Consider the following 15,265-nt stretch of genomic DNA (forward strand, 5'->3'; position numbering starts at 1 on the left):
CCCAGGGCAGCACTGCAAACAGATACGACACAGGAACAGGGCCCAGGGCAGCACTGCAAACAGATACGACACAGGAACAGGGCCCAGGGCAACACTGCAAACAGATACGACACAGGAACAAGGCCCAGGGCAGCACTGAAAACAGATACAACACAGGAACAGGGCCCAGGGCAACACTGCAAACAGACACAATACAGTTATAGGACCCAGGGCAGCACTGCAAGCCCAGGGCAACACTGCAAACAGATTCGACACAGGTACCACGCGCTTAGCACCATACACTTTGTCTTAAGACAAACCCTTTCTGTGCACAATATTAAAATTCACAGAGAACAGTAGTAGTTTTTATATATATCACTCAGTCATAATTTACTACTCTCCCTCTCTGATCACAGTGCAGAATTATTTCCCGGTGGCTTTACGAACACCACGAGACTACTATCACAACTCTTTCTGAGGAAACCTCCTGCTTTAGTCTCAGCTGATTCATGAAACAGGCATTGCAAAAGGGGTATCTTAGAACTGTCAGTTCATAAGCAACAAGGACTTTCCCTTGCTTTCCCCAATTACAATGTTCTGCTCAAAAGGAAAAGCCACCCAGAATGCCACAAAAGACCTGACAAGTAGTGGAGGAAGCAGGCCGTGGAGAGCCAGCAGGGGCACCACAAAGCGCTTACACTAGCGCTCAGGTGTTTTTCCGTCAGAGAGCTCCTGTTTGTGGCCAGCTTACTCTTACTCTACATTTCACTCGCCTAAGCTGCTTGCTTGGGGTCTGCACTCCCACAACACGGGAAATAGCAAACTAGCAATCAGGGCGGAAGCTACCAGGAGTGAGACAAACCAGCCCCAAAGCAATAAAAATTGATAACAATTACTAGACAGTAAAAAGAGGAAGAAGGAAAATTATACAAAATACCATATGAAAGAAAGGCGGCATGTCAATCTGGGAGACTTTTTCATTTAGATGAAGAGGTACGCCTTCTCCTACCAGCCCGGGCCAAAGCCATACTTCTGGTTACTGGGAAGGAGTTTAAGAAGTCAGAGACTTTTTGAAATATTTCAGTAAAAACTGGATACATTTTTAAAAATAATCTAAACAACTAGTGATTTTTCAAACCCTTAGTTAGCCAGAAAATCATTCCTTAAAAACAACTGTCTCAGAGAGTTTCAAATAACTGGGGCATACATTAAAAAAAGAAAGAAGAGCGCGGCACAGTTTAAGGTCTTGGGGGGACTCAAATCATATTTATCAACCCCCTCCCTATCCTTTCCTCCCATCCCCTCCCACCAATAAACCCTGATAATCTCTGCCTACCAAAGAATCCGCTAATCTTTAAATTATCTTCACCGGCCACAATATACCTGCCCCTACTTGTACAACACGGATCCCACCTTACCTTCTCGTACACTGTTGGTCCATCCACATTTGTGTTAAGAATGCCCACTACTTTATAATCATCAGAAAAGTGACTTCGGTCCCAGGTTAAAATGGGTATTACAGTGTGGCTTGTTGGAAGTCAAACCCCAAACATTTACTAGGAGGGTCTTTCATTGAACAAAGAAATCCTATTCTGTTTCCAAGGGGGATAAAAAGACGAGCCTAACCCCAGTAACCTTAACACAAAAGGAAGCTAAAACAGGCAGGGACTCGATAAGAACAAAGGATTGTGCTTTCTGATGACATCAATACATATTAAAGACGATGGGTTACGCATCCTTCTATCAATATCTGAGATGATAAATTTTCAAATTAATACCACATTGGCCCTAACTGCATACAATTATAAACTCATGCTCTTTAGAGGAGATTTTTGATTTATAGAATGGTAGTGACTTTTATGTGTTTAATGTTTCTGGAACTAAAAGAGATGAGCCACTGTGAGCAGGCCGAATGCAATGTGAGAGAAATAATTACACTCGTGACCTCACGCCCTGGAAGGTCACTCGGTATCGCAGGCCAGAGGAAATCAGGAACCATCAGCATTTACCTCCCAGTGGTCACCCACAGAAATGAAGGGCAAGTGTGAGTATATTTCATAAACCAGCAGGTACTTGACCTCATAAAAAAGTCAATTATCAATATGCTACATGGAGAATGTCACCAATAAGAAATATATAAAATTGGGTTCTGTAAAACAGCTGCACTTCAAAATAAATCTGAGACAACTCTCACCATTTATATTTATCCAGATTGTAATATTATACTTTTATAAGATAACATTAATCCCTATTTAGTACGAATAATCAAGAGAATTTTTAGAAAGTGTTTTGGAACATTAAAGTGACTCCATACATGTGCTAAAGAGGACTCCAGCAAGATATGCAATATTTGTGTAAGTCAATATTATGAAAATGTATGCAGTAGTTTGAATCCTACTCCCTTTAGAATAGGAATCGCAAGGCACTAACCTTCAACTTTTCTATCAGAAATGAGGCACCAAAAGTTTACATACTAACAACATTTGAAATGGACAAAATAATGTTCCCTGACTAGTTCTAGGACAGAGCTCCATTACTTGAAGCAAATTCTTACATCATTCAATTAAGAGGTGACTCTTATAAACATCTGTGAATTGGCTTTTCAGTTAAGGCAGACTGCTCCTCTTTCTTCCCCGTAATCTCTAGTCTACGGCCAGAATCCCTGGGCTATATAAATTAAAGGGAATTTTGAGGTAGAGGCAATAAGGAGACCAAAAGTATGGAGACCAGCATAGGAAGGAGAAGGGGACAGCCAGCCAACATTCACGACCCACAGTACGCACTATGCTAGACACTTTACAAAGTTTGTCTCAGAGTCTTGAGAGCAGCACAGTGACATGCTTGGAGGCCCAGCTACTCAGGAGGCTGAGGCAGGAATGTACTTTGAGCCCAGGAGTTTGAGTCCAGCTGGGCAACATAGCAAGACCCTCATCTCTTTAAAAAGAGGTTGGGAAAGAGAGAGAAAAGCAACTGGCTTTGACCCATTGCTTTCCTTAGGATCTCAAACAAATCTGCAAAGGCTTTTCATTACAAAATGTACCTAAATAAAATACAGAAGATCTTAGTCCATAAGACAAATTAACTTCATTGTCATCTTAGTCCCAGCCCACTCACTTACTGCCTGTAAACTTAGAGAAAGTTACTATCCACTTTAAACCTTAGACTCCAGATCTCCAAGATGAACTTAGGCTATCAGAGTCCATCAGCCTTCAGATAAGAGCATTTTTCTGAGTTTTAGGCAAACTTCTAACATGTAGTAAAGGCATTCTTAGAGAAAGCTCAGTCATAAATTACTGTTTGGCTATGACAGGGCAGAGACTAAATTATAAGAAAATAGCTGATGAATGGTATATTTACCAGATCTACTGTTTAACATTCTGCCTCCTTTGGTAATTAAGAAGGATTCCTATGCTAAGAAAAACAAGTTCTAAGTTTCTAAAACAGCGCTACAATGGTCATCTCCTCAGACCTTGGTGACAATGGGAGAGGCGGTTTCAGTACAAGCACGTGGGCGGCAGGTGTGGGCTGTCTACCAGCTGGCTCCATAACCTTTTGATCCCTTTGGAGGGCAAATCTGTTCAACAGCCCTATGTGGTCTTTCCTCGTTTGTTGTGTACTTTCTTCCCCTTTCATACATTCAGAATCCCCACTTCTTCAGCTGGACACCCTTTTATGAAAGTAGAAAGCTCTCAGCAAAGCAAACTGAAACTAACTTTACACTCAGTCAGTATGAAAGCGCCACAGAAGATTAACATATTATATCAAGAGTTGTTGGTGTGTGACGTTTTAGCGTCCCGGGCAATACATGTTTGTTTATTCTTTCACTAAAAAAACCGATTACGACAACTGATGGGATTAAAATTTTAAGTAAGCCAGCATGTACTTAATTATGAAGCACTCCAGGCCATTGTAATTAAATACCAAGGGCTTAATTACATAAGTAGAAAGTTTTAAGTCTGACCTAAGAACAACTCAACTTATGCTTAAACAGTGATGAGAGCCATCAGAGAGTAACTTTCAAACAATTATTTTTTCTGTTCCATTTTGTTGTTGCTAAATGTAATACGGCTGGAAAGCAATTATTAGTTAAACCAAATCTCTAATCATTCTTCCCCTTCCAACCCCATGTTAGTTCTAAGGACGTAGGAGCAAGCAGGACAGATAAATAGCGGTTAAGACAAGGAGGTTAGGAGTCTGATAGTCACTTAGTAACTGAGGGACGTTCAGAAAGTTTCCTAATCTCTCCTGGCCTCAGTTAACTCACCTGAAAAAACAAAACGGGTAGGGGATACAAAAGGGAGTAATGACAAAGGTATCTACTTTCCAAATTTATTGTAATGTTAAATGAAATAACATGAACCAAGTACTTCGCAAAAGCCTGACACGGAGAAAGTATCCAATCAATGGCAGGTAATGTCACTGTCTTACTTACATTTCCCAGCCTCTCTGAACCCGCGAACAGACCTCTTGCTTAGCCACGTACACCTTTCTTCATTACTTCAGGGAGTAATCTGTGGCTGTACTATGCTCTTAACTAATTCATGCTCTTCTTTCCAAAAACAGATGGCATCCACTACAATTGCTAATGTTCACTCTCTTCTCCAACTGCCAAGAATACAACACTGTACTCACCCTTGGTGTTTTTCTCAGACCTTTGTATGCAATCAGCAATCAAACGCTACAAATTATCTCTTATTCTAACCCATCTAAATTTAGGTGTGGGTCCCATGTCCCCTTCTGTAATAGCGCCCCAGCTACTTATTTTATTTTAATCCTTTGCCCCAATTTATACCAGTCCATTCTAAATGCAGATATCTTTAAAAAAAAAAAAAAGTTTCTCAACATCTTCACCATAGCGTTCTTCTTTTAAAAGAATCTCAGGTAATCTGCAATTGTCTACTTTTACCTTCAACCAATTCTACAGTGCTAGACTCACTGTGTGTCCTTAATTCTGTTTTAGGAGCTGACTGTCTTACTCTGTTTCCTCAAATATTACAAGTGAATGCCCACAGGTTATAAACGAAGAACACTGGTCCAGACTATCCAGACAAATACTCAAGAGCTGATCTTTTTTTCTGATCTTACTTTTTAAACTTTTTTTACATTCTGGAAATGCATTTTAAAACCTGCACATATATGAAAAAGAATTTTAAGCTTACCACCTGACATAGAGTCCATATCCCTAGGGACCCCGGTTTTTTAAATTTAATTTTCTATTATTAAAACAAATATTCTCAGTAAGCAAATGAAAACTAATAGTCACTGAGTCCATATGGCAAAGTATCACAAGAATGGAGGAAAAAATATCCAATGTACACACCCCTATTATGAAACTAATTTATACTTTTTATATGAAAGCTATAACCAAATAGCCTAAGAATATGGGAGGGGGGAATGGGTGGAGGGAGGGGGTTTGGAGGGATCACTTCTGAGGTTTATCTTATAGGGGTACAAGTGAATCTTTCTAAGAGTAGAATATGAACGTTTTAAAACAATAACTGAGAAAATGACATGAAGGCTGCGTTGACCAGTTTGATGGAAGTATTTCGGATAGCGTGTGAAAACCTCACACTGTACCCCAGAAGTGCATTAATGTACATAGTTACCATTCAATAAAAAAAAAAAAAGAAAAAAAGAATTTTAACCAGAGTTGTCAATGTGTATTTATATGTGAAACATACATTTGCATTTTTATAGATTATAAAGTATTTGTTTAATAAATACAGTGCTTATGATGGGCTGGGTACTGTCCAGAATACTTAACAAAGACCAACTCGTTCCTTACTCACAATAACCCTCTAAAGTCCTAACATCGTCTTCATTTTATTTGCAACAAAACTAAGGCTGAGAAAGCTTAATTAAGTGAAGTGCCCAAGGTCACGTGCCTATCTCAATATTTACTACAGTCGACACTGGCCAACATCTGGTAGAGTTAGACCACTTACAACAGGCAGGACCCTTTCTGAATTTTGTTTCCAATTTCCTTCTTATATAATCATATACTGGCCATCCTGACACGTGTAATGAGTATTTTACTACCAAGAATAACTAGCACTGGCAAAAGGTCATTTAATATGAATCCACCTAAAACTTAAGCTAAATTTTCACATTAAAAGTTGTTCAAACATTTGAGACTTAATCTTTAAAAACTGAAACTAATTTATCTTATAATCAACATAACTCAGGTTAAAATTTAAATTCTGAACATTTTATAGAAGAATAAAGAATTAGTCAAATGATGAATTGGGAGTAAGAACACTTTTTCTGAGAAGAAAAGAAAAACTATGATAACACAATATAACTCTTTGCCAATGCACATTTGACTTAACAGTATGATTACAAAGGTTTTATTTTGCAAGAAATACTCTAAAATTTCAACAACTTTCCCAATATATTTAAATTATGCTCTTTTGGAAGACCCATCAGTTAAAATCCTTGCTAGTTTTCTCTTCTTCAGGAGTACACAGATCTAACACCACCAGATCTTTTTCAATTTTCAATCTCGTACTCGCACTTGCGTGTCATCAGATCCTATCTAACAAGCTGGCAGCGTAAGGACAATAGTGCAATGGGCCCAGAGAGGTGTTGGTGTTAAATGTAAGATTTCTGATTAGGAATTAATTTCATAACAGGTCAGTCATAATGAATTATTTTGCTATTAGACAGGTTTGGCTTTTGGCTTATCAAAGGCCAAACTAGAACGAGTCAGAAAATAAAAAAGCAGAATTTGAGGATCCTTTCTTTTCACTTTGAGGCTCATCACTCATTTTTGGCGATAGGAGTAGCATACATATTTGTGAGTCTGGGTACTTTTTCTACATACATAGGTCTGCAAAAGAAACTCTGCAGAAAAGCACGAGAACCTTACGTGATATGACGTGGTCCATGTACTGGGGTAAATAAGGAGCCCAGGCGTCGATGGCTTCCTTCCGTCCGGCCTGCTCAATTCTTCTCAGTTCCGCTAGTAGCAGGGCCTGTGCGGCTTCTCTCACCTAAGACGACCACGGATCCGAATGTAAAGACAGAAAGCAGATCAGTCGAGGAGGCAACTGTTTATAAACTAGAAAGTTCACAGTGAAGTACAGCTAGGAAAACAAAAAACCATGTTTAGTTCCTGCAAACCAAATAATGCATTAAGTATTCAAACAGGAATAAACTGAATGCTAGCAATTTAGCAAGGGCATTCTAATTAATGATCTCACTGAAAAATATTTTAACACTAATGGATGGAATTATGTTTAAACAATTTAATCAGTTTTTGCTTTGACACTTCATTTTCCTAAGCATTTATGAACTTTAAAGCAGCCTTTCAGTTTTAAAATTTCTACATTATTGTTACTATTAAATGCCTGTTAGAACTATTAAGATTTTCTGGGTGGTGCCCATAGCTCAGTAGTCAGGGCACCGGCCACATACACCGAGGCTGGTGGGTTCGAACCAGGCCTGGGCCAGCTCAAATAACAATGACAAATGCAACAAAAAAAAACCCAACGAGCCGGGCATTGTGGCAGGTGCCTGTAGTCACAGCTACTTGGGAGGCTAAGGCAAGAGAATCACTGAAGCCCAACAGTTTGAGGTTGCTGTGAGCTGGGACGCCACGGCACTCTACCCAGGGTGATACCCACTCTACCCAGACTAAAATTTCTCTTTTAGCCTGAAGAAATTCAACCTTATCTACTAAATTTCTTTATGTTATATATGCTCAATAGGTACCATTTACAAAATACATATAAATTCATATGATTTATGTGTACCTAAGATATGGTTAAACAGGGTTTTTGATAAGTAGGCATATACATTCCTATGTAATGGCATAACCTCTTTTAGTTGTACAGAGGAAATCATTTTTCAAAATTATACCCATTTTTTTCAGCATATACCTTTTATTTTGCAGTTTTACTTTACTTTTATTTTGCTTTATTTTGATAAAAGTACCAAAAGCAAGAGGCCAAAAAAGGTAGTCGGTACTAAGGGAGACACCAACTTATTAACTCTTTACAAATGGAGAGACAGCTCAGTAGCATCCAAGGAAGAGTCTGAGTAAAAATGTTTTTAAATATAAGTAAATTTGGAAGTAAATTCAAAATGTTATTCGATGCAAACCCAGGGAAATTTTAGTATTCTGGAATTCCACTTGGAGTTGATGGGGGACAGACCAAGAAAGGGGCAAATATGTTACTAGTATGTATTAGAAAACCATTATTCGAAAAGTAAAAATCTTTAAAAATATAAACTGTCACACCTTTATAGAGCAAATGCCATAATAAGAAAAATCTCTATAAAACCCTTCCATAGCCTGGTGATATTAGATCCTGAGTAATATCTAATACAGCATAAAATCCATTAACACAAAATCATGACTACCATTTACTGAGCCCCTACCACGTGTCAGACTCGGTACTTACTGTTTTACTTGCATTATTTTACTTGATCCTGACAGCAATCCCATGAGGAATATATTATTATCCCCACTTTACAAATGAGCTTCCAATAGGTTAAGTAAATTGCTCAGGGTCACAAAGTTAATAATTAGTGGGAATGATATTTAAACTTAGGTCTCTTCTAATTCTAAAGCCTTCTCCTTTTACAATAACACAGCACCTTCCATTAGGCCACAGCTATTCACTTAGAGTCGGACGGTTGTCATTATACTGAGTGTGTGATTTTAGGGCAGGCGGGCTTGTGTATCTGTGTGTATAATCTACGTAGAAACCAAAATCGCACAGGTCTACAAAGCATATAAAACTTTTTAAAAATAAAATAGCCACTGGATTAAAAAAAAAAAGTAAATTAATAGATCAGCTGGAATACTACTGGTTAATATATAAACTGAACAAGGAAAACACAGAAATCATGAATCCCTATTTTTAGGACATAATAAAAGACGATAAAATAAATTAGATAAAGATTAACCATTTCTGTTTCAAGTTTCCATTGACCAATGCCTTTATGATGTTTTTATTTCCTTATCGCCTCGACATTACCTCCAAGCATCGATCTTGCCATCTTCGGGCGAGCATCTCTAGAAGTGGAGGCCTAAATCTATCCAGGCCCAGCAGGTCCGGCAGCATAACGCAGTGCATAGCCGCCAGCTGACTCCATCCTGTTAAAATGTATTACAAATACTTTAAACATTTTGGCATGGCCTAATTCAAATTTTTCTTTATGTAAGTATAACCCAAACTGACCCAAAAACGACAGATGTGCTAAGTTATGTTATAAAGGATTTCAAAGTAATGAGACATTTTGTACAAAAAATGATTCCAAATGTATTTCATCCCTAAACAATGTATTTGATGCCTATGAAGAACTCTTAATATTTTAAAGCAAATAAAAATAAATTTCCACACGAAGTTGATCCAAACTGACAGGAAAACGCACTTTTAAACAGTCCCTCCAAAATAAAATAAATGTATGTTTCAGGGACGATAAAGCATAAAAATAAACATGTACTCAAACTACAGATTTGAAACCGCTGCCAGTTAAAAGGGCATTCGCAGGGATATCTAAAAATAGGATCATGTCCCTTAAAGCCCGGCCATCTGGGTGCTGCCATTGTCTTGCCAAAAGAGACGTCTTCCGTCTTCTGTCACGGAACCTTTAATTAAGGTACTTATTGATTCCTTTTCTTACAAAATGCATCCTGTATTTAATCATAATCATAACTGATATAAGTACTATAACACTAATTTTGAGAGAAAAAAGAGCTCAGACACTCCACAAAATAAAAACTTGACAAAAAAATTTGCAAAATCTTAAACATCATGAACTCTAATTCATGAGAATAAAAGTTACTTTTTCCAAAGTTCGAATTCACAATATGGAACTTGATTATATGTCTATACAGCATAAAGACAAATGCTGTATACCAATGCAATACATAAAAGTACTATATACAGACATTCTCGAATAATCATTTCAATCCTATTTTAAGGCTGTCTAAAGAATATGTACACAATAAATGCCTCATCTTACCAAATTATGTATGAGGCCACTGTTAACCTATAATAATTAACATTACCTCATAATATTAAAAGACAAATAATTAAGAACAGATGCAGAGCAGCACCTGTGGCTCAGTGAGTAGGGCACTGGCCCCATATACTGAGGGTGGCAGGTTCAAACCCAACCCTGGCCAAAATGCAACAAAAAAATAGCTGGGCGCCATGGAGGGAGCCTGTAGTCCCAGCTACTTGGGAGGCTGAGGCAAGAGAATCGCCTAAGCCCAAGAGCTGGAGGTTGCTGTGAGCTGTGACATGACAGCAACACACACTCTACTGAAGGCAACAGAGTAAGACTCTGTCTCTAAAAAAGAAAAAGAATAGATGCCCAAAAAAGCCCACTACCACGTTATCTAAGTTATCTGTGAACATAGAATTTGAGCAAATCAATGTCTTGAAATAATTTAAAATATAGTCTCCTAACAATAATGGCAAAAACCCTACATAAAATTCAAAATGATCACTGGAATTATTAAAAAGAGTGAGTGGGGAGAGACAGACAGAAAAGTCACCTATCTCAAGAGTCATCTTTCAATACTGAAATTCTCATCAACTGAGAATCCATCTGTAATTATATTAATTAAGGTGATAGGAACACCCATTTTAGAATAGGATTCATTTACAACACAAGGAGATATAATTTATATGTATATGTATATATGTATATATTTACATACATATATATGCACATATGTATGTGTATATATAAAAAATATGTAGTAATTTACTAAAGTACTTTAATGTATTTTAATATGTCCTGTTTCTAGTATTTATGAACTACATTTTAATATGATAATTCTCACCAAGAGCTGAAGCCTAATAGTTAATTTTCAAATTAACAAATGACTATCTTTCACAACAACTTAACAAATTTGACTCTAACTATTCTTCTTAAAATCCACTTTTAACATACAAATCTAAATACAGTTTTATGATAGAGAAACCAAAAATGAAGTTATACTTTTTTAAGTTCCTATGTTTTCTTTCCAAAGGAGTAGAATTTGCAGCCCATGTTCTGTACTTGACAGACACTGCAACGTTCCTTCAGTTTGAATGGACTAGTGATACTACTTTTTGGTGAAGAGCCAGAATCATTCCAAGTTACAGTTTAGTTTTTGTAAAAGTTCTCTTTTCTGTATTCTGCACTTATAAACTGGCAAAGATTGACACTGTAACAAAGACAGTGGATGTAACTCAGAGCTCACAAATCCCACTAAGCTTCTAGGCGGTACAAATAACCTTAGATAGAGATCTGGTGGAATAAGTTTGTGGACCCTATTTACACTTTCAGAGCTCCAAAATTACTTTTCATTTGTGTAACTCCAGAGGGGTAATAGGATACCCCAAGTACATCTTAAAAATTGAAATCAAAAGATTTTTGTCTGAGCCTGAAACAGAAAATAGTAAGGAAGAAAAATGTCAATTCCTAACAGTCTATAATCACTACTGCCAATTACCGATTTAAAGACTTTTCAAATGACAGTGCAAATTAAGAGACTTCCTTATACTCTCCCCAACCAGAGCATACAGTTGTGTAAAGACAGCAAAATGTGTCTGTCACAGAGTACTGACACATACAAAATAAATTCGTTAGCTTTAATGCCAGAGATTACACGGCAAACGTGATTATGGCAACCGACCAGTCCACCGCTAACACCAGCTCTGCATGGAAGCTGGACATCTGTGCACTTCTTTAACAACAGTCTCCATTAGAGGAAACGTGGTTTATACCGGCCAGGGAAAACATTACATTTTTATAACTGGCTCTTGTCCCTAAAATTAGCAAATAAAGCTACAAAATAGCAACTTCAGGATCTCACACATAACAAAGCAGATGAATGTACAAATCAGATAAAAAGAACATGTCTGTTAGAATAAAGCACAGATCGAAAGGCAGCGGTTAGGAAGTCGAGAGAGAATACCTTCATTCACTAAGAAACAGGGATGTAAAGCAGGAGCAGAAGCAGGGTCAGAGCCAGAGTGATCAGCAGCGGACCGCGCGGAAACGACAGGTGTGGCCACTTGCAGAGGAAAAGAGAAGAGAGGAGGAGGAGAGAATTGAGGTACAGCAGTTTCTGGAAAAAAGCTTAATATTAGTGAAGAATGAAAAACAAAGTTGGCAAAACATAGTGAATGTAGAACGGAAACGTGATGCTTTAATCAGAAGGGCACGACCATCAAAGGTTACAGCAGGGAATGACATACTTCATTGAATAGCAATCGCAGTGTCGTTCACAGCTCTCTCAAGGCAAAGTCTATTTGATGCTATAAGCGATGTCTTTACTAATAGAAAACACAGCTCTAAAACAACTACGGTAATGATGAAAAAAAGGACAGCACATTAAAAATTAAACGAGAGTGTAAGTTTTTTAAATATATATCAAGATGAAAAAGTTATTTTGGTCTTCATATTGCCAGTTACATTTGTCTAACAATTTATTCTAACATTATACATACCTAAGTTAGTCTTAAATATCACAAACCAATATTCACTGAGACCATTTCAATTGTCCACACTCATTTAATTTAAAATATACCAACTTATAAAGAATATACTATGTTTAACTCTTGTTAGAAGAATCCTACATTCATTCATCAAAATTTAAAAATAGTTTTTATTATACAAATAGTTTATATACTAAAAGTAATTCTTGTGAATTTTATAATTCTTATAGAATAGAGGCACTAGTTCAATATTCACTGAGACCATTTCACTTAAATGAGACCACTCATTTAATTAAAAATTTAATTTAAAATATACCAACTTGTAAAGAATATACTATGTTTAACTCTTGTGAGAAGAATCTTACATTCATTCATCAAAATTTAAAAATAGTTTTTATTATACAAATGATTTATATACTAAAAGTAATTATTGTGAATTTTATAGTTCTTATAGAATAGAGGCACTAGTTCCCTCCCCTCCCCCCCCAAAAAATTATGTCGCCAGGAAAATGTTTCAGCTTAAATTATCATATGAAAAAGAAAAAGAACCGTATGGCACACACATTCTACAACTGGAGGTCAATGTTAAGATTTAGAGGTCACCATTTGACACTTTCCTCCTATGGAGAAATTACCATATGTCATGCACAAGCATCTTCAAATTAATCCCTCTTCTTTCTTCTAACATTGAACAGCAATAGGTCTGGGCTCCTGAACAGATTAAGCATTGTCTGCTGAATGATATGTTTGCTTTTCATGCAGTGAAGTCCTTTTGTGACCACAGGACAGCTGCATGAAAACAACTTTTTCATAATTTCTACACAAATGCATCATAATGTCAATCAGGCACGTGTGAGGTAAACAGCAGAACCAAAAGTCTGTGAAAAGGGTAACATAAAAAGAAACTCTTACTCCAGCCCTTCTTACACACACGAAAGTTTCATCTGGGATATTACAATTCCTTATTAGTATTAGAGACCTGTTTTTGCTCCTTAAGAAATCATAATTATTTTATATTTATGAAAGGAAGAGTTACTTTTAATAGCATATTTCATATGACCTATGACCGTCATTATAATCTTGCAAAGAAATCCCAAACATTTCCATATCTAAGAATAACTTTATTTTTTATTTCTCATTTTGAATTACAAATTCAGCGATCATGACCAATAAAATAGTCACCTCCCCACAGTTGGTAAGTTTGGATGGCAAGGAACAAATGTTTAGGTTTTAGCTTTTGTGTCACCAGAATGTTGAAAAACTTTCTTTGGTGGCTTCTAACAGCTGGGACTTTTCTATAAATTCACTTTCCAAAAAGAGGAAGAAATTACTATCCCTGGAAAGGCTGTGCTAATCTTGAGTGATTTTACTCTCTTAACTCAGAAAGGATACTACAATGAGAGTGGGGAAATTCAAGATAAATGAATACAAGTTTAGGACTGAGTGATCATTCCTCTAGCTGGGTCAAATAAACAGTTAGATTAAAAACCACAATATTTTCTCGAAGGCACAAATGTAAAAGGAAACGAGAATTGTTACTGTCATAACTGCTGAAATAAACATGGTACATGCTAGTAGAATACTATTCACCAGACATAACTTTTTTAAGGAGAAAAAAATAGATTCTGATATTATATTTTTAGAGTTATGTTTAAATGATATTTCATATAGAAAAAGACATTTATACTTGTCCTTTAATAAACTCTGTGGGCACTAAAACCCAAGAAAAATACCATAATAAAAATCAAGGAATCAGATTTACTATGTTTTAAAAACCTCTCCATCACCACCAAAAACCACTTTATTCACAATACCTCATAACGGAAGCGGCAGAATCTGGAAATACTTTGACAATTCACTGAGAAATTAAACTCTGGTATAGCTTTTACAACTATCCACATAAAGAAATATTAGCAACATAGATTAGTAGGAAGAAGAAATACCACTTCCAAGACAAATAGCTCAGGATTTAATGATACATAATCTGAAAAGTTATACACGGTATCCAAAATTTACACTGTAAAATATAATCAAGCATTTGATTTCTTAAAACAGAAAAGCTGCTAGGTCACCAACTATCAGTTTGCTTCTCCTATTAGGAAGTAGCAAAATATATAGGAGAAGAGTTGTAGCACAGCTTGAAATAGTGACACAGTTCCATCATTTTACCTGGAAGGGTCCTAAAGGGCTTAAAAGTAAGTAACTTTGCAGCTAGAGCCTCTTCAACTGTTTACTGTCACATGAAAAGATAGTATTCAATCTTAGGAAGAAAACTCTAATTCTCCTTATAATTCCTTATATTATCTTAAAAATCCCCATTTGTTAGTTATTTCCTAATGCCAAAACCTTATACCAATAAATTCATTAATAATACTATCAGTGGAGGTTAGAAAACAAGTATACTAGTAGATAATGATTTAAAAATCTTCCTCTCTAAAGAAAGGCAGGAAGCCTCAGACCTTGTATGTGGACATGTGTGGTCATCACAAAGACTGGACCCAGATCAAGATGAACATGTCTTCCTATGGGGTCCTAAGCATGAGGCCCCTAAGTTAATCTGCAAAACATGGCCGATGAGACAGAACGATTTAGCTATTACTCAAGAAGGTGCTGTGCTTTAATTCAGCGTATTTTAATGCGTCCAACAGAACTGACAGCTCATACAACATGAAGGGCAACAACACAGGCACACAGCTTGATATGATGTGCCAAAGAACAGGAAAGGGCTCATTTTGAAAGAGGGCATCTCCCTGCCCCTGCCCAAGGTGGCTCCCGAGAGGCAACCACCTTCAACCCTCTTCACTTCTTCCAGCATTTACTTCTCTGTCACTAGACAATAT

General features: G+C 36.8%; 1 protein-coding gene across 1 annotated transcript in view; it reads right to left on the reverse strand.

Moving 5' to 3' along the window:
• Nucleotides 1–15,265, reverse strand: part of WDR7 (WD repeat domain 7) — a 356,864-nt gene that overhangs the window by 216,766 nt on the left and 124,833 nt on the right. The window contains exons 17-18 of the mRNA XM_012804318.2: nt 8,964–9,082; nt 6,848–6,971 (exon numbers count right to left, since the gene is read on the reverse strand). Of these exons, the coding sequence (XP_012659772.1) occupies nt 6,848–6,971; nt 8,964–9,082 (243 nt within the window). The remainder of the gene's footprint in view (nt 1–6,847; nt 6,972–8,963; nt 9,083–15,265) is intronic.

Source organism: Otolemur garnettii, unplaced genomic scaffold (genome assembly GCF_000181295.1).
Source record: "Otolemur garnettii isolate 467f Iridium unplaced genomic scaffold, OtoGar3 scaffold00027, whole genome shotgun sequence".
NCBI lineage: Eukaryota > Metazoa > Chordata > Mammalia > Primates > Galagidae > Otolemur > Otolemur garnettii.